We start from the raw sequence: 23678 nt of genomic DNA, 5'->3' as shown, positions 1-23678 counted from the left end.
TACAAAATGTAAAATCTCATCCAGAGAGGTAAAGTCACCATAGTCTTACCAGACATTAGGGCTGCTCTCTCTGGGCTGCTCTCTCTTTAGAGTGAAATGACCAGTAATCGTTTAACCTGAGGGTCACCAAACATCAGGTAACAGAAAAGGTTGAAAAGGAAAGTCCTTCATGGTAACCTCAGCTGGTGCAGGATCGAAGCATGCTTTTGGATTACCCTGCACTGCAGACCAGCCATCCAACCAACTGAACTGCCCAACTCCCATGTACATTGCTGATGATCATATTGATCAGACTAAATAGCAATTAAATTTATTTATGCACTTAAAGTTAAACTTCCAGAGGTAAAATGGACAACAAGAATACACAAAAACAAATTCATTATTTAAAGTCTTTTCTGGAAGTAATAGAGAAGTCAAATTCTTGATGGCCATTTCGAAAGTTCTTAATTGGCTTTTTGTTTGTTGTCATGTGGCTATGATTCTTCCCCCAAAGTCCAATCACACTACCTTGGTGAAGCCAAAGGATTGTGGGTAATGAAGAGGATAATCAGATTTATATTTTGCCAAACGTTTCCCATGTCAGATCAAAGTTCTTTTGTTATTCAGCATGTTAATTTAAGAAATCTGACTGGACCTGAATAGATCCATAGAATTTTAACTGTTAATAACATTCAACTTAAATGTGAACAGGAACCTCTTCAATATTGGAGGAACTGTTAATAGGCAAAGCCTGAAATAAGACCTACTGGGATTTTCTTTTTATACGAATCGCCTTTAGTGATTACAGCAATGATAGATAATGATTCCTGTCTACACAAGATAAATGTATATATCATTAGCTAAATAAATTTTACCACACTGAACTCTTGTCATAAGCAGCTAACTCATAAAAGCTAAACATATCTGTTTAACCCATGACTTGAAATGTTAAAAATAAGATACATGATGGACTAATCGATATGAAATAAAAGCAAACTACAATGGAGATTGGAAATCTAAAATAAAATTTCAAGCACTTTCTATTTTGCTGTCAGGTTGTATGTTGGAAAAAGTGTATTGGCAGACGATGGGCAAACTTCAATTGAGATTTCTGAATGAAACACTTCCTGTCCTCATTAAAGGAGCACGATCTCCAAATCCTTGCCCTTCGTTTCCTATTTTATGTTCTGTTTCTTGTATTCTTCATAGAATCTGTAGGTGGCTGGAATTTACAGTTCTGCATAATGTAGTGACAAGAAATCAGCACCTGAATCACCACACAGATATCTACTGTTTTAGTTTTGGATAGAATTTGTATTGTTGCTAGTGTTCACATTTTGACTACGACAATGAGTCCTTGGTGACAAATAGCAGGAGTTTTCCCCTGACTAATTATTCCAGTGAGAGTTTTGATTGGAAACAAGTATTTCTATCATAGAATGTAGAACATTACAGCACAGTACAGGCCCTTTAGCCCTCAATGTTGCGCCACCCTGAGAAACCAATCTGAAGCCAATCTAACCTACATTATTCCATTCTCGTGCATGTGCCTATCCAATGACCATTTAAATGCCCATAAAGTTGGCGAGTCTACAACTGTTGCAAGCAGTGCGTTCCACACCCCTACAACTTTCTGAATAAAGAAACTACTTCTGACATCTGTCCTATATCTATCACCCTTCAATTTGAAGCTATGCCCCCTCATGCTAGCCATCACCATCCTTGGGAAAAAGGGTCCCACTGTCCACCCTATCTAACCCTCTAATTATCATATGTCTCAATTAAGTCACCACATAATCTTTTTCTCTCTAATGAAAACAGCCTCAAGTCCCTCAAACTTTCCTCATAAGACCTTCCCTCCATACCAGGCGACATCCTAGTAAATCTCCTCTGAACCCTTTCTAAAGCTTCCACATCCTTCCTATAATGCGGTGACCAGAACTGTACACAATACTCCAAGTGTGGCTGCACCAGAGTTTTGTACAGCTCCAGTATGACGTCATGATTCCGAAACTCAATCCCTCTACTAATAAAAGCTAACACTCCGTATGTCCTCTCAACAACCCTATCTACCTGGGTGGCAACTTTGAAGGATCTATGTACATGGACACTGCAATCGCTCTGTTCATCTACACTAACAAAAATCTTACCATTTGCCCATTGCTCTTCATTCCTGTTACTCCTTCCAAAGTGAATCACCTCACATTTTTCTGCATTAAACTCCATTTGCCACCTCTCAGCCCAGCTCGGCTTACCTATGTCCCTCTGTAACCCAATAAGGTTTGTGAGGCATGACCTACCCTTCACAAAACTGTGTTGAGTATCCCTAATCAACTTATTCCTCTCTAGATGATTATAAATCATAGCTCTTATAACCTTTTCTTACACTTTACCCACAACCAATGTAAGGCTCACTCGTCTATAATTACCAGGGTTGTCTCTACTTCCCTTCTTGAACAAGGGGACAGCATTAGCTATCCTCCAGTCTTCTGGCACTATTCCTGTAGACAATGATGACAAAGATTAAAGTCAAAGGCTCAACAATTTCCTCCCCGGCTTCTTAGAGAATCCAAGGATAAATCCCATTCGGCCCAGGAGATTTATCTATTTTCACACTTTCCAGGATTTCTAACACCTTCTCCTTGTGAACCTCAATCCCATCTAGTCCAGTAGCCTGTTTCTCAGTATTCTACTCAACCAAATTATTTTTTTCCAGTGTGAATACTGACGAAAAATATTCATTTAGCGTTTCCCCTATCTCCTCTGATTCCACGCACAACTTCCCACTACTGTCCTTGATTGCCCTAAGCTTACTCTACTCATTCTTTTATCCCTTACATACCTATAGAAAGCTTTAGGGTTTTCCCTGATCCTCTCCACCAACAACTTCTCATGTCCCCTCCTTGCTCGTCTTAGCTCTCTCTTTAGGTCTTTCCTGGCTACCTTCTAACTCTCAATCACCCTAACTTTACCCAGAGGTCCTGAGGCCAACTGCACCAATGTTATGGCTGCCTAAGGATCACATAAGGCAGTGCAGCTGTTGGAATACGATTTAGGTGCAGGAGGCAAGTGAGAGATGGAATCTCTGACATTACTGTTCTGATTCAGCACAATGGCTCAGTGGTTAGAACTGCTGCCTCACAGTGCCAGGGACTTCAATTCAATTCCAGCCTTGGGTAACTGTGTAGAGTTTGCACATTCTCCCCGTGTCTGTGTGGGCTTCTGCCGGGTGCTCTGGTTTCCTCCCGCTGTCCAAAGATTTTAAATGGATTGCACATGCTAAAATTGCCCTGTAGATAAGCAGGCTAGGTGGATTAGCCATAGTAAATGTGGGTTAAAGGGGGTGGCATGGGATAATCTTCGGAGGTTGGTGCAAACTTGAGAGGCTGAATAGCCTTCTTCTGCACTGTAGGAATTCTATGATCAGTCTGCTACTCATTTTCAAAAGCAGCATTCTCATTCCTGAAGAAGGGCCTGTGCCCGAAACGTCGAATCTCCTGTTCCCTGGATGCTGCCTGACCTGCTGTGCTGTTCCAGCAATAAAGTTTCAACTTCTTCCATTGTTAGTCTACTCCTAGCTATAGCTAGCCATAAATTACACGTCACTTGTAGATGGAGGTGCATGGTAGTCTTTGTTCTCACCAAATAAAAGATGACTTGTAAAATCTTGAAGTAAACACTACAGCATTAAACCCATTCAACTTTACCAATACTTTGACACTGCTCTAATATTTGGACGGATATTAAATTAGGATTGGAGAAAGATTGATACCTTTCCTTTGGTCTTCTGTGTCCATGAAAGTCCATGATTGAAATAGTGTAATATTAGGAAATTTTTAATAAAATGATCACTGTTGGTGTATCATGAACCAGTACACTGAGGAGACTGCAGAATACTCACAGTTTTATCCAATGAACTGTGAATCTCGTTTGCCTCTTCAAATACGCACTTTTCTTCAAAACATTCTCTTTCCAAATTTCCAGGTTTAACCTCTTCAAACATGAAATTAGCCCGTTTTCTAATTCTCAAGACATCACTGGCATCTTTTTCTCGTAAAAAGACTGAGAAATGAAATGAGGAATTGTCTTTAATAAACTGTTGCTTGTAGGAAAGAGTAGAATTTGTACTGTGGATTGTTGCATCTATACCAGAGTATAGGGTCCAGACAGTTAATGACATCATTAGTAATGGTAAAGTCATTAAAACTGGTGACTCACAAGAGGCAGAACTGGAGGAGTGCAGACCTCTCCAAGGGTTGAGGGGTTGGAGAAGATTGCAGAGATAGGGAAGGGTCAGGCCATGTAGACACTTGGAAACAAAAATGAGAATTTTACAATTGAAGTGGTGTTATTGAAGAAAAGTGAACACAGAGGTAATGAGTGAATGAGACTTTCTGCAAGTTAGGAAGCAGAACTTTGGATAAACTGAAGTTTGTGTAAGGTGCAAGATGGAAGGCCAGCCGGGAGAACATGGAAATGATCAAATCTAGAGATAATAGAAACAGTTGAGGCAGTGGCAGAGTTAAGCAATCTTACAAAGGTGGAAGTTGGTGATCTTGCTTGTTTGGAAGCTTATTTTGTGGGTTATTATGGTACCAAGGGAATGAACAATATCAAGACCATCTCTACCCAGTTCAGGGTGCCACTCGTACAAGAACAATGTAGATTCACACAAGGTAATTCTTCACCTGCATGAGGCCAATATGCCATTTGTCCCAAGATTGGGTACTGTGTGCACAAAGGCAGTATGTAGTCCACACCTATGAATGCTCCCACTGTATCAAGACAATGTACCATTTGTACGAGGATAATCTGTTATCTATATTAAGAGTAAGTGCCATGTATGCAACACAATAAATATTAATATCTCACACTGACCTGAGGACCTGGACCCTTTCATATAACATGCAGCCATGAGAAATATTAAGCACCAGATCTTCTTCATTCTTCAAGCTCTCGCCTGCAATGGGAAAGGAATATGTTATGCGGTATGGGATAATAACTAATCAGGTAATGCCTTAAAGATTTCTGTCCTTGCTCTTCAATGTTTCAACAAATGTACCCATCTCTTCTGAGCCTGTGCATTTCTATAGTTTCTTTTACATTACCCCATATTGTTGTTACAGATTTTTTGTTTATTATTGCAAACTCATGAGTTTTATCCTCATATCACAACAAATCCAAAATCAAAATCAGTTCAAAAAACACATTTGCCAAACAAATATGTCAACACTGGAAAAATGTATGACTCACCCCCTTTGCAGGCTTGTTTTGGTTATCCTGTGCTTTGATTTTCTGATTGTGAAATTCCAAGAGGTTCCCCAATGGTTTGAAGGTTTGATGACAGCTGATATTCCTCTGAGAACATCAGTCTGTCTTGCAGTATGACTGACCTTGTGTAACTCCATATCCAGAGATGTTGGCCACAAATTGCAGCATTTATGTATGCATGACAGCAGCCTACTGTATTAGTTGAGTGTTCCCATGAAGGGCACGAGCTACACCAAGCAACTTACAGGGAGTAACCAGTCTCCTTTCCATGGACATGAGGCCTTCTTCAGAACTAAATGCTGAAATATGTGACATACCTGAAGCCCCTTTCAACAGTGGCTCTCAAAGACAAGGTGGTGACTCTCTGATCTTCCAATGGCAGCAGCTTGGAACAATACACAATCAAGTCTATAGCGAGCTTATGTTACACAATCTGACATGAATGCTCAGGTATTGCACATAACGTGTGCAATAAGTCTTTATATGAGTCTTTATTGAGGTCATGATTCAATATAAGAACTGACGTACATCCCATTCTGTGATTCAGTCTGACAGTATTTTGTTCACATTTCATATATCAATCCGCTTTGATCTCTACATTTCATGTACACGAACTCCCAATACATCAATATACACTAAGTGACATTAAGAAAGAACAAATGAAGCCAAGATACTGCACTTAGTTAAACTCAATCTCTACTGATCATGCAGATACCATGGTCAGATGATCCATTTAAGCTTTTCCAATCACTTTTATGCTGCGGATTAAGGAGCTTTCTAAGTTACATGGGTCCCTAGGGCTTTTTTAGAGTTGCTTGAATCCCTCACCATCAAGTGCCCCCCTTCTATCTACTACGGGAATTTACTGCAGCTATACTAACTGCTGTGTACATACTGCCACAAGCAAAGGTTAGGGAAGCTCTGGATGTGCTGTACTTCACCACTAACACCTTGGAGATGGAACATCCCGAGGCTCTGTTTATTGTAACTGGCAACTTCAATTAAGCCAATTCAGGGAAGGTGTTGCCCAAGTACCATCAGAACATTACCTGCCCCACCAGGGGCCCAAATATTTTAGACCACTGCTACACCACTGTGAAAGATGCCTACTGCTCCATCCCCCGCCCACATTTCAGGAACTCCAACCACAATGCCATGTTTCTTCTCGCAGCTTACAGGCAAAAGCTCAAGCAGGAGACCCTCTTGCAGATACAGGTCTAGTGCTGGTCAGGAGGCAAAGGATAAACTCTGGTGCTGTCTGGAATTGTCTGATTGGGCCATGTTCAAACAGTCCGCAGGTACCTTGGGCGAGTCCACCACCACCGTCATAGACTTTATCAGCAAGTGTGTGGAGGACTGCATACCGAGGAAGTCGATCCCTGTGTTCCCCAACAGGAAACCCTGGGTGAACCAGGACATACAGAACCTGCTAAAAACCAGGTGTGAGGCCTTCAGATCAGGAGACCCACTCAAATATAAGGAATCCAAGTATGACCTTCGCAGAGCCATTAGGACAGTCAAGGACCAATACTGATCCAAACTAGAGACCCAGACAGACACCCGGTGACTATGGCAAGGACTGAATGACATCATAGGTTCTAAAAAGAGACAGTGCAAGATAGCAGACAATGACACATCCCTCCCAAATCGCCTGAACACCTTCTATGCTCACTTTGAGCAAAATTTCGGGGGAGAGGTAACACTCATTCCGACTCGTCCTGACAAACCTAACTCAACAGTCACTGCATCAGAGGTCAGATCAGTTTCCCTTCATGTGAGTCCAATGAAAGCGATAGGACTAAATGGAGTACCAGGCCGTGCACTCAGAGCATGTGCAGATCAACCGACAGAGGTCTTCTTGGACATCTTCAACCTCTCCTGCAGCAGGCCACTGTGCCTGCCTGTTTCAAGAGGGCCAACATCATCCCTGTGCCTAAGAAGGCTCATGCAGCATGTCTTAATGTCTATCCCATGGTCATAAAGTGCTTTGAAAGGCTGGTCATGGCATTCATCAACTCTAGCCTCCCCACTACTCTTGACCCAATCCAATTTGCCTAACGAGACCAACAGATCCGTGTCAGATGCCATATCACTTGCCCTTCACTCTTCCCTAGAATACCTTGACACCAAGAACAGCTACGGAAGAATCCTACTCATTGAGTACAGTTCAGCCTTCAACACTATTATCCCCTCGAGACTGATTACTAAACAGTGATCTCAGACTAAGCCCCATTCTCTGCAACTGGATCCTCAGTTTCCTGACCCACAGGCCACAATCAGTGAAGATTGGGGACAATATTTCATCCTTGCTACACTCAACACTGGAGCCCCCAGGGGTGCGTACTCAGCCCCCTATGTACTCACTGTATACCCATGACCGCATCGCCAAATACCAGACTAATGCCATTTACAAGTTCGTTAATGACACCACCATAGTCGTTTGAATCTCAGGTGGCGACGAAACAGACTACAGATGGGAGGTGGAAGACCTGGAAAATTGGTGCACTGAGAACAACCTTGCTCTCAATGCCAGCAAAACTAAGGAACTCTTTATTGACTTTTGACGTGATGTTACTCATGTCCCCCTACACATTAACAGCACAGAGGTGGAACGAGTGGATAGTGTCAAACTCCACTGGTCATCCACAACAAGCTTTCTTGGGCCGTTCATGTGGACGCACTGGTTACAAAGGCCCAACAACGTCTCTTCCTCATCAGGCAGCTCAGGAAATTTGGCATGATGGCAAATACTCTACCAACTTTTATGGTGTGCTGAGAGCATTCTGTCTGGATGTATCACTACCTGGTATGGCAACTGCACCATTCAAGATTGGAGACATTTATAGTGAACTCGGCCTGGATAATCACAAAGGCCATCGTCCCATCTGTAGAATCCATCTACCAGGCCCGCTGTCAAGGAAAGGCCACCAGCATTCTCAAAGATCCATCCCACCCTGGCAATGTTTTTCGACAACCTCTACCATTGGGGAGAAGGTACAGAAGCCTGAACACGCACCAGCCGGATTCACAACAGTTTCTACCCAATTGTTGTTAGGATACTGAATGGACTCACAAACTCTTAACATTTGCCTTCAGCCTCTCCCTGTAGCTCCTCCAACCCTGGCAACATCCTTGTAAATCTTTTCTGAACCTTTTTAAGTTTCACAACATTTTTCCGATAGGAAGGAGACCAGAATTGCATTCAATATTCCAACAGTGGCCTAACCAATGTCCTGTACAGCCGCAACATGGCCTCCCAACTCCTGTACTCAATACTCAAACCAATAAAGGAAAGCATACCAAACGCCTTCTTCACTATGCTATCTACCTGCGACACCACTTTCAAGGAGCTATGAACCTGCACTCCAAGGTCGCTTTGTTCAGCAACACTCCCTAGGACCTTACCATGAAGTGTATAAGTACTGCTAAGATTTGCTTTCCCAAAATGCAGCACCTCGCATTTATCTGAATTAAACTCCATCTGCCACTTCTCAGCCCATTAGCCCATCTGGTCCAGATCCTGTTGTAATCTGAGGTAACCCCGACCTCAAATTCACCTGGATTAACCAACACCTTCCACCCCGACCTCAAATTCACCTGGACCGTCTCAGACTCCTCCCTCCCCTTCCTAGACCTTTCCATTTCTATCTCGGGTGACCGAATCGACACGGACATTTACTATAAACCGACCGACTCCCACAGCTACCTAGACTACACCTTCTCCCACCCTGCCCCCTGTAAAAACGCCATCCCATATTCACAATTCCTTCGTCTCCGCCGCATCTGCTCCCAGGAGGACCAGTTCCAAAACCGTACAACCCAGATGGCCTCCTTCTTCAAGGACCGCAATTTCCCGCCAGACGTAGTCGACGATGCCCTCCACCACATCTCCTCCACTTCCCGCTCCTCTGCCCTTGAGTCCCGCCCCTCCAATCACCACCAGGACAGAACCCCACTGGTCCTCACCTACCACCCCACCAACCTCCATGTACAATGTATCATCCGCCGTCATTTCCGCCACCTCCAAACGGACCCCACCACCAGGGATATATTTCCCTCCCCTCCCCTATCAGCGTTCCGAAAAGACCACGCCCTCCGTGACTCCCTCATCAGGTCCACACCCCCCACCAACCCAACCTCCACTCCCGGCACCTTCTCCTGCAACCGCAAGAAATGCAAAACTTGCGCCCACACCTTCCCCCTTACTTCCCTCCAAGGCCCCAAGGGACACTTCCATATCCGCCACAAATTCACCTGCTCCTCCACACACATCATCTATTGCATCCGCTGCACCCAATGTGGCCTCCTCTACATTGGGGAGACAGGCCGGCTACTTGCGGAACGTTTCAGAGAACACCTCCTGGACACCCGGACCAACCAACCCAACCACCCCGTAGGCTAACACTTTAACTCCCCCTCCCACTCCACCAAGGAGATGCAGGTCCTTGGACTCCTCCATCGCCAGACCATGGCAACACGACGGTTGGAGGAAGAGCACCTCATCTTTTGCCTGGGAACCCTCCAACCACAAGGGATGAACTCAGATTTCTCCAGTTTCCTCATTTCCCCTCCCCCCACCTTGTCTCAGTCAAATCCCTCGAACTCAGCACCGCCTTCCTAACCTGCAATCTTCTTTCTGACCTCTCCGCCCCACCCCACTCCGGCCTATCACCCTCACCTTGACCTCCCTCCATCTATCGCAATTCCAACGCCCCTCCCCCAAGTCCCTCCTCCCTACCTTTTATCTTAGCCTGCTGGACACACTTTCCTCATTCCTGAAGAAGGGCTTATGCCCGAAACGTCGATTCTCCTGTTCCTTGGATGCTGCCTGACCTGCCGCGCTTTTCCAGCAACACATTTTCAGCTTTAACCTTCTTCGCTGTCCACTACACCTCCAATTTTGGTGTCAACTGCAAACTTGCTAATTGTACCTCTTATGCTCGCATCCAAATCATCTATGTAAATGACAAAAAGTAGAGGGCCCAGCACCAATCCTTGTGGCACTCCACTGGTCACAGGCCTCCAGTCTGAAAAACAACCCTCCACCACCACCCTCTGGCTTCTTCCTTTGAGCCAGTTTTGTATCCAAATGGTTAGTTCTCCCTGTATTCCATGAGATCTAACCTTGCTTACCAGTCTCCCATGGGGAACCTTGTTGAACGCCTTACTGAAGTCCATATAGATCACATCTACTGCTCTGCCCTCATTAATCGTCTTTGTTACTTCTTCAAAAAACTCAATCAAGTTTGAGAGACATGATTTCCCACGCACAAAGCCATGTTGACTATCCCGAATCAGTCCTTGCCTTTCCAAATACATGTACATCCTGTCCCTCAGGATTCCCTCCAACAACTTGCCCACCACCAAGGTCAGGCTTACCAGTCTATAGTTCCCTGGCTTGTCTTTACCACCCTTCTTAAATAGTGGCACCACATTTGCCAACCTCCAGTCTTCTGGCACCTCACCTGTGACTATCGATGATACAAATATCTCAGCAAGAGGCCCAGCAATCACTTCTCTAGCTTCCCACAGAGTTCTTGGGTACACCTGATCAGGTCCTGGGGATTTATCCACCTTTAACCGTTTCAAGACATTCAGCACTTCCTCCTCTGTAATCTGGACATTTTGAAAAATGTCACCATCTATTTCCCTCCACTCTATATCTTCCATATCCTTTTCCACAGTAAATACTGATGCAAAATATTCATTTAGTATCTCCCCCATTTTCTGTGGCTCCACACAAAGGTCGCCTTGCTGATCTTTGAGGGGCCCTATTCTCTCCCTAGTTACCCTTTTGTCCTTAATATATTTGTAAAACCCCTTTGGATTCTCCTTAATTCTAAGGGCCTGTACTGCACTGTAATGTTCTATTTGCCAAAGTTATCTCATGCCCCCATTTTGACCTCCTGATTTCCTCCTTAAGTATACTCCTACTTTCTTTATACCCTTCTAAGGATTCACTCGATCTATCCAGTCTGTACCTGACATATGCTTCCTTCTTTTTCTTAACCAAACCCTCAATTTCTTTAGTCATCCAGCATTCCCTATACCTACCAGCCTTCCCTTTCACCCTGACAGGAATATACTTTCTCTGGATTTTTGTTATCTCATTTCTGATGGCTTTCCATTTTCCAGCCGTCCCTTTACTTGCAAACATCTGCCTCTAATCAGCTTTTGAAAGTTCTTACCTAATACCGTCAAAATTGGCCTTTCTCCAATTTAGAACTTCAACTTTTAGATCTGGTATATCCTTTTCCATCACTATTTTGAAACGAATAGAACTATGGTCGCTGGCCCCAAAGTGCTACCCCACTGACACCTCAGTCACCTACCCTGCCTTATTTCCCAAGAGTAGGTCAAGTTTTGCACCTTCTCTAGTAGTTACATCCACATACTGAATCAGAAAATTGTCTTGTACACACTTAACAAATTCCTCTCCATCTAAACCTTTAACGCTATGGCAGTCCCAGTCTATGTTTGAAAAGTTAAAATAACTACCCTATTATTCTTACAGATAGCTGAGATCTCCTTACAATTTGTTTTTCAATTTCCCTCTGACTACATTCTCCAAAGCTAAAATGAAAGAAAGATTCAGGGATTCATGAAGTTGCTAATCTAGTCTCTGTTTATGGCACCTCTGAGCCTAAAGATCCGCTTGCAACATGTTCTACCACACTGCAAACACTAACTGTCTACTTCTGTTTCAATCTATTGAGGAGCACTGAGCTGAAAAACTTGCCAGGTATTGACAACAATACTGCATCTCTGCAGTTTCAGTCACTGAGGTTGCCAGTCCATGATAAAGAAGCTTTATAAATCAGTTATTTTGTTGTTGATAATTCATCCACTACTTGCATGTCTTTTGTTTGCCTAAGCACTATTCTCTGAATTATGTGAACTCTGGAAATGCCAGCTCCAAAAAAGGACCAAAACCAATCACAGTATTTCAGCTGCAGTCTCATTAAAGCCTTGTATAGTTTTAGCAAAACATCTTTATTTTTATTGTTATACTCCATTCTCTTTGAAATAAAGGCCATTTGCTTTCCCTTTACATAGTGAACTTGGATTGTTAGTTTTCTGAGATCGATGCACAAGGACTCCCAAATTCCTGTATCCCACAGCTTTGTGCAGTCTTTCTCCATTTAAACAACATTCAGCTCCTCTATTCTTCCTGCCAAAGAGAATGACCACACATTTCCCCACTTTATGTTCCATCTGTCAAGTTTCTGGCCATTTGCTTCACCTGTATTCCTCAGCAGATTCTGTGTGTCATCCTTACCACTTGTCTTCTCATCTATTTTGTGGTCATCTACAAACTTGGCTCCAGTAATTCACTTTTCTTATCCACACCATTAATCTATGTTGTAAATTATTGTGTCCCCCGCACTGATAACATGGTATCCCACAAGTTTCTCTCCTGGAAAAAAAAACCCTTATTCCAATGCTATGTCTTCTTTGTTAACCAATCTTTGATTCATGCTAATATATATTTCATGCTAATTTTGCTTTTGTTTCAGCAGCAGGAAGAGTGGGAGCGTCGGCCAGGAGCCTGCCGGAATGTGAATCCCTGATTTAAAACCTTACCTTGAGTGTTGGGGCCCTCCGTTTTTGATTCAGCAGCAGGAAGAGTGGAAGTGTGGGGCTGATGGGAAGGTGAATCCCTGATTTAGAAACTTTCCTCATGAATAAGTGGAGCATACGCTGAGCAGGAGCAGACATGGGACTGCTGAGGAAGTGAAGTAATATATTTGGGTGGTTGCATTACTCAAAACACTACCTACATAGTCTCTCCCTCCCATCCTCCTTGTTTAACCAAAGAAAGGTTCTGTGTGCCGGATTGGTAAGGTACTAGTTTTTTTTTATTCTTTATTTTTGTACAGTCTCTTTGGGAATTTAGAATAGTGGGAGTGGTGGTTACGGCAGTTGAACGTTCCTCCTGCAGAATGTGGGAGGTAAGAGTCACCACTTGTGTCCCTGCTGGCTTCATCTGCGGGAAGTGCACCCACATCCAGCTCCAAACTCCAAAACCGCTTTAGGGAACTGGAACTGGAGCTGGATGTACTTTGGATTATTCAGAGGGGGCTCTTGAGAGGAGTTACTGAGAGGTACTCACACCTCAGGTACAAGAAACAGGCAGATGGGTTACTGTCAGGGGATGGAAAGGCAACCGACAGGCAGTGCAGGATCCCCTGTGGTCATTCCCCTCAATAACAAGTATACTGTTGGGGAGGATGACTTACCGGGGTAAGCCATGGGGTACAGGTCTCTGGCACAGAGTCTGTCCCTGTTGTTCAGAAGGGAAGGGGGGAGAGGAGCAGAGTGTTAGTCATTGGGGCTCCATAGTTAGAAGAACAGATAGGAGGTCCTATGGAAACAAAAGACTCACAGTTGGTTAGTTGCCTCCCAGGGTTCATGATGTCATGGATTGTGTATTCGGGATCCTTGAGGGGGAGCAGCCCCAAGTTGTGATCCACATAGGCACTAATGACATAGGAAGGAAAAGGGATGAGGATTTCAGACAGAAATTCAGGGAACTAGGGTGGAAGCTTAGAACTTGAACAAAGAGAGTTGTTATCTCTGGTTTGTTGCCCGTGCCATGTGCTAGTGAGGCGGGGAATAGGGAAAGAGACGAGTTGAATACGTGGTGACAGGGATGGTACTGGAGGGAGTATTTCGGATACCAGAATAATTGGGGCTCATTCTGAGGTAGGTGGGACCTCAATTAACAGAATGGTCTACATCTGAACTGGAGGGGTACCAATATCCTGGGGGGGAGATTTGCTAATGCTCTTCAGGATAGTTTAAACTAATTCAGCACAGGGATGGGAACCGAAAATGTAGTTCCAGTGTCCAGGAGATTGAGAGTAGTGAGTTCAGAAATGAGGTTTCAAGGTCACAATAGTTCACCGGCAAGCAGGAAGGTGGTTTGAAGTGTATCTACTTTAATGTTGTGGCCATTTCAGAGACATGGATAGAGCAGGGACAGGAATGGTTGTTGCAGGTTCTGGGATTTAGATGTTCCAGTAAGAACAGGGAAGGTGGTAAGAGAGCGGGAGGTATGGCATTGTTAAGTCAAGGACAGTATTACGGTGGCATAAAGGATGTTTGAGGACTTGTTTACTGAGGTGGTATGGACTGAGATTAGAAACAGGGAAGGAGAGGTCTCCGAATAGTTCCAGAGATGTTGAGGAAAGGACAGCAAAGATAATCCTGGATAGGAGTGAGAGTAACAGGCTAGTTGTTATGGTGGTCTTTGACTTTCCAAATATTGACTGGAAATACTATAGTGCGAGTACTTTAGATGTGTCAGTTTTTGTCCAATGTGTGCAGGAAGGTTTCCTGACACAGTATGTAGACAGGCCAACAAGAGGTGAGGCCATTTTGGATTTGTACTGGGTAATGAACTAGGCCAGGTATTAGATTTGGAGGTAGGTGAGCACTTTGGTGATAGTGACCACAATTCGGTTAGATTTACTTTAGCGATGGAAAGAGAGTGGTATATACCACAGGGCAAGAGTTATAGCTAGGGGAAAGGCAATTATGACAAGATTAGGCAAGATTTAGGATGAATTGGATGGGGAAGGAAACTGCAGGGGATGGGCACAATTGAAATGTGGAACTTACTCAAGAAATAGCTGTGTCCTTGGTAAGTATGCACCTGTCAGGCTGGGACGAAGTGGTCGAGCGAGGGAGCCATGATTTACTAAAGAAGTTGAATTTCTTGTCAAGAGGCAGAGGAAGGCTCATATTAGGATGAGACGTGATGGCTCAGTTAGGGCGCTTGAGAGTTACAAGTTAGCCAGGAAAGACCTAAAGAGCGATGAAGAGCAAGGAGGGGACATGATAAGTCACTGGCAGATCGGATCAAGGAAAACCACAAAGCTTTCTGTAGGCATATCAGGAATAAAAGAATGATGAGAGAAAGATTAGGGCGAATCAAGAATAGCAGTGGGAAGTTGTGCATGGAGTCTGAAGAGATGGGGAAGCTTTAAATGAATATTTTTCATCAGTATTTACACTGGAAAAAGACAATATTGCGGAGGAGAATATTGGCTACTAGACTAGATGGGATTGAGGTTCACGAGGAGGAGGCGTTAGCAATTCTGCAAAGTGTGAAAAATGCCTGGGCTGGAAGGGATTTATCCTAGGATTCTCTGGGAAGCCAGGGACGAGATTGCCGAGCCTTTGGCTTTGATCATTATGTCGTCATTGTCTACAGGAATAGTGCCAGAAGACTGGAAGATAGCAAATTTTGTCCCCTTGTTAAGGAGGGGAGTAGAGACAGCCCTAGTAAGTATAGACCAGTGAGCCTTACTTTGGTTGTGGGTAAAGTGTTGGAAAAGGTTATAAGAGATAGGATTTATAATCATCTAGAGAGGAATAAGCTGATTAGGGATACTCAACACAGTTTTGTGAAGGGTAGGTCATGCCTCACAAACCTTATTGGGTTCTTTGGTAAGGTGACCAAACAGGTGGATGAGGGTAAAGCAGTTGATGTAGTGCATATAGATTTCAGTAAGGCATTTGATAAGTTTCCCCACGGTAGGCTATTGAACAATATACAGAAGCATGGGATTGAGAGTGATTTAGTGGTTTGGATCAGAAATTGGCTAGCTGAAAGAAGACAGAGGGTGGTGGTTGATGGGAAATGTTCATCCTGGAGTTCAGTTACTCGTGGTATACTGCAAGGATCTGTTTTGGGTCCACTTCTGTTTTGTTATGAATGACCTAGACGAGGGCATAGAAGGATGGGCTAGTAAATTTGCAAATGACACTAAGATTGGTGGAGTCATGGATGGAGCTAATGGATGTTGCAGGTTACAGAGGTACATAGATAAGCTGCAGAGCTGGGCTGAATGGTAACAGGAGTTTAATGCGGAAAGGTGTGAAGTGATTCACATCGGAAGGAGCAATAGGAATGAAGAGTACTGAGCTAATGATAAGATTCTTGGTAGTGTAGATGAGTAAAGAGATCTCAGTGTCCATGTATGCAGATCCCTGAAATTTGCTACCCAGGTTGATAGGGTTTTTAAGAAGGGATATGGTGTGTTAGCTTTTATTGGTAGAGGGATTATGTTTCAGAGCCACGAGGTCATGCTGCAGCTGTACAAAACTCTGGTGCAGTCACAATGTGTAGTTCTTGTCACCGCATTATAGGAAGGATGTGGAAGCTTTGGAAAAGGTTCAGAGGAGATTTACGAGGATGTTGCCTGGTATGGAGGGAAGGTTTTGAGAGGAAAGGCCGAGGATATTTACATTAGAGAGAAGATTGAGAGGTGACTTAATTGAGACATTTAACATAATCAGAGGGTTAGATAGGGTGGACAGTGAGAGCCTTTTTCCTCGGATGGTGATCACTAGCACAAGGGTTCATAGCTTTAAATTGAGGGGTGATAGATATCAGACAGATGATTAAAGATTGTTTCTTTACTCAGAGAGGAGTAGAGATGTGGAATGCACTGCTTGCAACTATAGTAGGCTCGCCAACTTTAGGGGCATTTAAATGGTAATTGGATAAACACATGGATGAAAATGGAATAGTGTAGGATAGATGGGCTTCAGATTGGTTCCACAAGTTGGCACAACATTGAGGGCCGAAGGGCCTGTTCTGCACTGTAATGTTCTATGTTCTCTACTAACTCCAACACTATGGGCTGTTATGTTGTTAAGTAACCTAATGTATGGAACCTTATAAAACATCTTCTAAAAGCCAAACATATTACAGCTGCTGCTATCATGTTTGTTACCTTGTCAAAGAATTCTAATAAACTTGTCAGCCATTATTTCCCATTCGTGAAACCAAACTAGCTCTGCTTGATCACATTATATCTTTTCAAATATTCTACTATTACATCCTTTATAACACTAACATTTTGCCAATTACAGGCTTTAAGCCAACTGCCTTCTCAATACCTTGTTTTTTTTTGCCTCCCATCTTTAAATAAAAATGCCACATTGGCAGTTTTCCAACCTTCTGGAACATTTTTAGAATTTAAGGATTTCTGGAAGATTACTTCTAGTACGTCCACTGTCTCTGTAGTTACTTCCTTTAAAATCCTACGATGCATCTCATTAGGTCTAGTTCAGTTTAGGAAATCTGGTCAGTGGGGATGAGTTCAATGACAACCCTTGGTCCATTATTTCCATTGGTCTTCCCTCGCACCTCTTCTCTCGTAATAGTTATTGTATTCATTTCCTCTCCTCCTTGATTATTTAGTATTTTTGGAATGCTCTTAGCGTCCACTACTGTGAAGACAGATGCTGAGTATTTATTCAACTCCTTGACCATTTCCTGGTTCCCTTTTATTATTTTCCCAGCCTCATTCTCTAAGGGGTCTATGTTCAGTTTGGCTTTTGTCTTTCTTTTTATATGTTTCAAGAAACTCTTACTGTCTCTCTTGATATTACTTTCAAGTTTACCCCAAAATTTATTTCCTTTCTTTTCTTTTGGCCATCTTTTGTTGGTTTTTAAACAGTTGATTACCACTAATCTTTGCTATGTTGTATGTTTTTCCTTTCAACTTGATGCTTATGTAAATATTTCTAGTTTACAATGTTTGGCTTATCCCCTTCCTAGAATCTTGCTTCCTCACTAGAATGTATTAGCATCTGCTGTTGATCCTCAACTATCTTTGCTGCTAAGTTCCTATCCCTGTCCACTCCAGTCAGCTCTGCCCTCATTTAAGCTCAGCACAGTTGTTTCTAACCCAAATATAAAAGAAAGAACTGTGGATACTGACTATCTGATTTAAAAACAGAAATTGCTGGAGAAACACAGATCTGTCAGCATCTGTGGAGAGAAAGCAGAGTTAATGTTAACTCAAAACAGTAACTCTCCTTCTATCTCCACAGGTGCTGCCAGACCTGCTGAATTTCTTTGGCAGTTTCTGTTTTCTCGTCCAACCCAAGCTCCTCCCTCTCAAACTACATGCTATGTTCCACCATGTTATGGCCGTGTTTCCGAGGGGATCTTGTCCTCTGACATATATTAAATTTGACTCATCACCAGATTCAAAATAGCTGGATTGATTCCATAACATATGGGTTCTAGGAAATTGTTCCAAAATGACTCTGTGAAGTTTTCCTTTGTCAATCTATCCCTTTGTACATGTATAATCCATGTACTACAGTTGTTACATACCCTCATCATCCAGCAATTTATTCTCTGTCCTACTATTAAATTAGGGGGCTTATAGACCACTTCCAACAGCATCTTTACACTATCTTCCTGTTGACAACTCTCTTGTTTATGGAAAGTTCTTGTACTTTCATCTCTAAACTCAAGTCTTTATTTCAGTTTATTGATCATTGAAATTTTTATATATCATAACCCACTGACTGAGAGATCAAAACTAGATGGCATATTTCTAAGGTGAGAGGAGAAAAATTTAGAAGGGACCCAAGGGACAACTTTTTCTCACAGAGGGGTAGTTTATATGTGGAATGAACTGCCAGAAGAAGTGGTAGATGCAGGTACAGTTACAACATCCAAAAGACATTTGGACAGGTGTATGAATAGGAAAGGTTCAGAGGGATATGGGCCAAACACATGCAATGGGATTAGTTCAATTTGGGAAACTTGGTTGGCATGGACGAGTTGGACTAAAGAGTCTATTTCAATGCTGTATGACTCTATAAAAATCTTATTTTAAATGCACCATATGATTTCCAACTCATTTTGCCACCTATTCAACTCAAGTCTATCATTCATCTTTTTTTGGTTTGCTTCTTACCTGTTTCCTTTATCATGTCTTCTGTTAAACCCTTTTCTAGTCAACATTGCACCCAAGCTCTCTTTTCAATCTTTGCTCCCTTTCTTTGTGAATCTGTTTTACTATCTTAATAAACTGCATTATATCCTCCAACTCTATTTACCTAGATTTTGATCCTTCACCAGTGACTTGCCTTTGATTTTGTTTCTGCTTCTGCTGCACCACTTTAACACAAAAGGTCTCTTTTCAATTTCCCCTTCTTAAATAAACATACCTAATTTGCATGGTCTGGGAGGCCCAAAACAAAGGAGATTGCACAATAGTAAGATATTCAATTACTTTGACAAGTTCTGATTTGGGCAGTTCCTCATGGAGTCACTCCTTTACTGTACCTAATATGTAACTGCTGATTGATCAGGAATTTTTATTGATAAAAATTCCTGATCAATGGAGCAGTCTTCCCCATAGATGGGCTCCAGGAAAGAATCCAATGTCCTCAAATGGAGTGGAATATTTTACAGATTGCATTATTGCCCAACATTATGCAAGGTCTTAGATCAAAGTTTTCTTTCTTGACAAAGTCTTAAACAAGCCAAATATCCTGCACTGACATAGTTTAACATCCATTAACATCTTACTTAACAAACTGTTGGAATGCTACTTCATAAATATTGGGTCATTACCTGTATCTGGGCTGCACATTCTACGTGATACATCATAATGTGTATTTATAATATTTTTAAAAAAGTGTTGGAGATGGCCCAGAGTACTTTAAAAAGCAAACAATGAGACAAATTGACCCTTACTGTTAGGAGTGGTTCAGGGAGGTGACAGAGGGCTAGGTTGGAATGATGGATCTGACAATATTTATAAAAGATGATGGCAAAGTGGAAAGAGAGAAGAAAATTTCGGGAGTAAAGCCAAGGTAACCAAGATCATTTCTGCTAACGTTGGTAAAGTAAGACCTAAATAAAAAAACAGCCCGAATATGTAGAAGCAGAATGTTGCAGGATGTGTCCTAAATGTTCAAAACGTCATAGAATGGTTACCACACAGAGAAGATCACTCGGCTGACTGTCAACAGTAACTCAGCCAGGCCCATTCCTACATCTCTATTCCACAGTCCTACAAATCTTTAGAGGCTTAACCAATTCCTTTTGACACTCCAAATATACCTCTTCAACGATACTCTCAAGCAGTGCATTCCAGATCTGAGCCACTCTCGCACACGACAGCAATAATCCAGTCTGACCGATTCAGTAAAACAATTCACTTTTGACGAATATGTCAAATACTTTGAAACATTTTCAATAGAATTACCTATTATTCCATTGAATTTGCCATACCTTCACATCAGATCATTTGTTTAATCAGTAGTGACAATCTGCTCAGGACTGAGGTTATCACTCACCCCCGATTAGGCTGGAGGATATCACTGACGGTTTGCATACGCTCAAGGATGTCAGTGATCAGCTGCACAGGCCCGAGGATATCACTGACTGTCTGTACAGGCCTGAGGATATCACTGACCCACCGCATAGGCCTGAGGATATCACAGACCTACTGCACAGTCCAGAAGACATCACTGACCCACCGCACAGGCCCAAGGATATCACTGACTGTCTGTACAGGCCTGAGGATATCACTGACCCACCGCACAGGCCCGAGATATCACTGACCCACCACACAGGCCCGAGGATATCACTGACCCACTGCACAGGCCCGAGGATATTTCTGACCCACCGCACGGGCCCGAGGATATCTCTGACCCATTGCACAGGCCCGAGAATATCTCTGACCCACCGCACAGGTCTGAGATATCACTGACCCATTGCACAGGCCCAAGATATCACTGACCCACTGCATTGGCCTGAGGATATCATGGACACACTGCACAGCCCAGAAGACATCACTGACCCACCGCACAGGCCCAAGGATATCACTGACCCATTTCACAGGCCCAAGATATCATGGACTGTCTGCACAGGCCTGAGAATATCATGGACCCACCGCACAGTCCGGAAGATATCACTGACCCACCTCACAGGTCTAAGGATATCACTGACCCACTGCATAGGCCTGAGGATACACTGACCCACCGCACAGGCCCGAGGATATCACTGATCCACCGCACAGGTCTAAGGATATCACGGACGCACCACACAGGTCTAAGGATATCACCAACCCACTGCACAGGGCTGAGGATGTACTGACCCACCGCACAGGCCTGAGGATATCACTGATCCATGTACAGGTCAGAGGATATCACTGACCCACCGCACAGGCCTGAGGATATCACTGACTCACCGCACAGATCTAAGGATTGCACTGACCCACCGCAAAGGCCTGAGGATATCAGTGACCCACCGCACAGGCCTGAGGATATCACTGACCCACCGCACAGGCTATGGTACATCTCTGTGAAAGTCCAGATCTCTGCTTTTACAATCAAAGTTGAATTGAAGGTTAGAACACTTCGTTTTGTTGTACCTTCAAAAATAAATTTGTCCACAAAAATCCAGTTGTAACACTTTACATCGGAAGGCGTTTTGGCTTGGTGAACCCAACTAAACCTCTGAAAATACTCAGTTAATGACTAACTTCAAATATTTACTCAGAGCACTGTAGCAGAGCAGGCCGTGTTCATGGGTAAATAACCGACGACTGACAAATGTTCAAGCAGTTTGAGGACATTTTGTTCAACCAGCATCTTCATCTCTTATAAGGATTCTCTGATTTACCATGATAGGTCATTAGTGCAGCGCAAGGTGGCTAAATTGCTGTGAAATACACTGTCTCTGCTTAAATGAGTTTCAAGAGCAGCATGTTCCCATAGTGAGCCCCTCAACTGAGGCCACCGTTGACCATGAACTTGTGCTCACGGCTTGTTCTGTAATCTCTGATTCCCAACACTCTGCCACATAGTCCGTACTGTCATTGTGCCAGATCATGAACGACTCTGAAGAGGACACAGCAGAGGCATAATAATTCTCCAAAAATCATTTGAAGAATTAGAGTTTTTGTGCAAATAACATGAAAGTGATCAAGCCGGGAAATGAAAGATCACTTTAGGCTGAACCAGTTGTGAGTAAAATTCCTCAACACACAAAATGGAAAGGGACCTTTAGAAAGGTTAAGATTGATTGATTGAGCTAATATATCAATCTCATTTATTGATCATGTCCAATTTAGTTAAGACAGATCTGAAACACAAGTATATTCAATTCTGTGGCATGCAATCCTTTGCAGTGTTGTTCACAAATCTTAATATCAAACTCAAACGAATGACACCACTGGTAACAGTGATGCACTGCATGATAGTCTGATTTAAAGTGACAGGTCAATTAAAGGGAATGTCTCAATGGAAGAAGGACAAAAAAAATTCAAAGCCTTTCCAGTGAGAGAATCTGTAAAGACAGCAGATAGCCCTTGGCTGGAAAGTAGCTTCAGGATTCGTTGCTGTAAATGGTACCACTAGATAGTGTCTCTCTGATTACCTAGATCCATGAAAATAAAACAGGCCCGTGTGGTCATTCCCAGGCTGGTTAGCTGGGACCTGCAGAAGTCATAGAGTCATACAGCACAGAAACACAACCTTCAGTCCAACTAGCCCATGCTGACCACAATCCGAAACTAAACTAGTTTCATACGCCTGCATTAGGCCCAAATCCGTGCAAATATTTATTAGTCATGTATTTATCCAAACATCTTTTAAATGTTGTAACTGTACCTGCTTTCACCACATCCTCAGAAAGTTCATTCCACACATGAACCACTCCATACGCAAAAAGGTTGCCCCCATGACTTTTTAAAAATCTTTAAATTTTAAAATCTATCCACAGATTATTATTTAAAATATCAGGTTTTGCTTTATCTCAAAAGCAAGTAATGCATGATATGCTGTGGGTGGGTTGCACTGAGTAAAATGGGCGAAAGTGGATACTGCAGATGCTGGGGATTAGAGTAGTGCTGGAAAAGCACAGTAGGTCAGGCAGCATCCGAGCAGCAGGAAAATTGACATTGCGGGCAAAAGCCCTCCATCAGGAATCCTAAGAGTCTAAATGTCATCAGGCCAGTCAGCCCTTCGATCCTGCTACACCATTAGATATGGTTATCTCATTATGGCTTTTACTCCAATTTCCTGCCTTGTTTCTAATAACTCCCTTGTTGATCAAAGGTCAGTCTAACTAAGTTTGAATATATTCAATGACAACTGCTCTCTGTGGAGTAGCAGTCCAAAGAGTAATAACCCTTTGCGAGAAGATATTCCTCGTCTCTGCGTTAAATTCAGACCCCTTACTTTTAAGCTGTGCCCCCTAGATCTAGATTCCCCCAAGTGTAACATCCTCCCTATAATGAGCCTGTCAGGCACTTTCAGAATCAGATGCAAGAAGTTGACTCCACTAAGCACAGACACAACCTGCTCAACCGTTCCTCATATGACAATTTCTTCATCTCAGGAATCAGTCCACTGGACCTTTTTGGCATTGGTTCCAATGCAAGTGTATCCCTAATTAAGTAAGGAAACGAAAACTGCACCTGAAGCATTCTGTACACTCAGTAACGACCTGCAGCAAGGCTTCCTTACAATTATATTCCACCCCCCCTTGTAATAAAGACCTTTCATTTGCCTTTCCAACCACTTGTTGTACATGCTGACATTTTGTGATCCACGTACAAGAATGCACACACCCCTCTGTAGAGTCTCTATTTAAA

The 23678-nt window shown here is 43.0% G+C and overlaps 1 protein-coding gene across 1 annotated transcript in view; it reads right to left on the bottom strand.

Annotated features, from left to right (window-relative positions):
* Nucleotides 1-21603, bottom strand: part of LOC122555772 (vitamin K-dependent protein C-like) — a 54108-nt gene extending 32505 nt beyond the window's left edge. Inside the window, exons 1-3 of the mRNA XM_043701894.2 lie at nt 21453-21603; nt 4858-4939; nt 3881-4041 (exon numbers count right to left, since the gene is read on the bottom strand). Of these exons, the coding sequence (XP_043557829.1) occupies nt 3881-4041; nt 4858-4924 (228 nt within the window). The 5' untranslated portion in view covers nt 4925-4939; nt 21453-21603. The remainder of the gene's footprint in view (nt 1-3880; nt 4042-4857; nt 4940-21452) is intronic.
* Between the last annotated feature and the right edge of the window lie 2075 nt (nt 21604-23678).

The sequence above is a fragment of the Chiloscyllium plagiosum genome, unplaced genomic scaffold (assembly GCF_037043375.1).
Source record: "Chiloscyllium plagiosum isolate Xiang-an unplaced genomic scaffold, Cpla_swu_hap1 HiC_scaffold_13, whole genome shotgun sequence".
In the NCBI taxonomy this organism is placed as follows: domain Eukaryota; kingdom Metazoa; phylum Chordata; class Chondrichthyes; order Orectolobiformes; family Hemiscylliidae; genus Chiloscyllium; species Chiloscyllium plagiosum.
The sequence above is the reverse complement of the archived record's forward strand: the minus strand, read 5'-3'. Positions and strand labels throughout refer to the sequence as shown.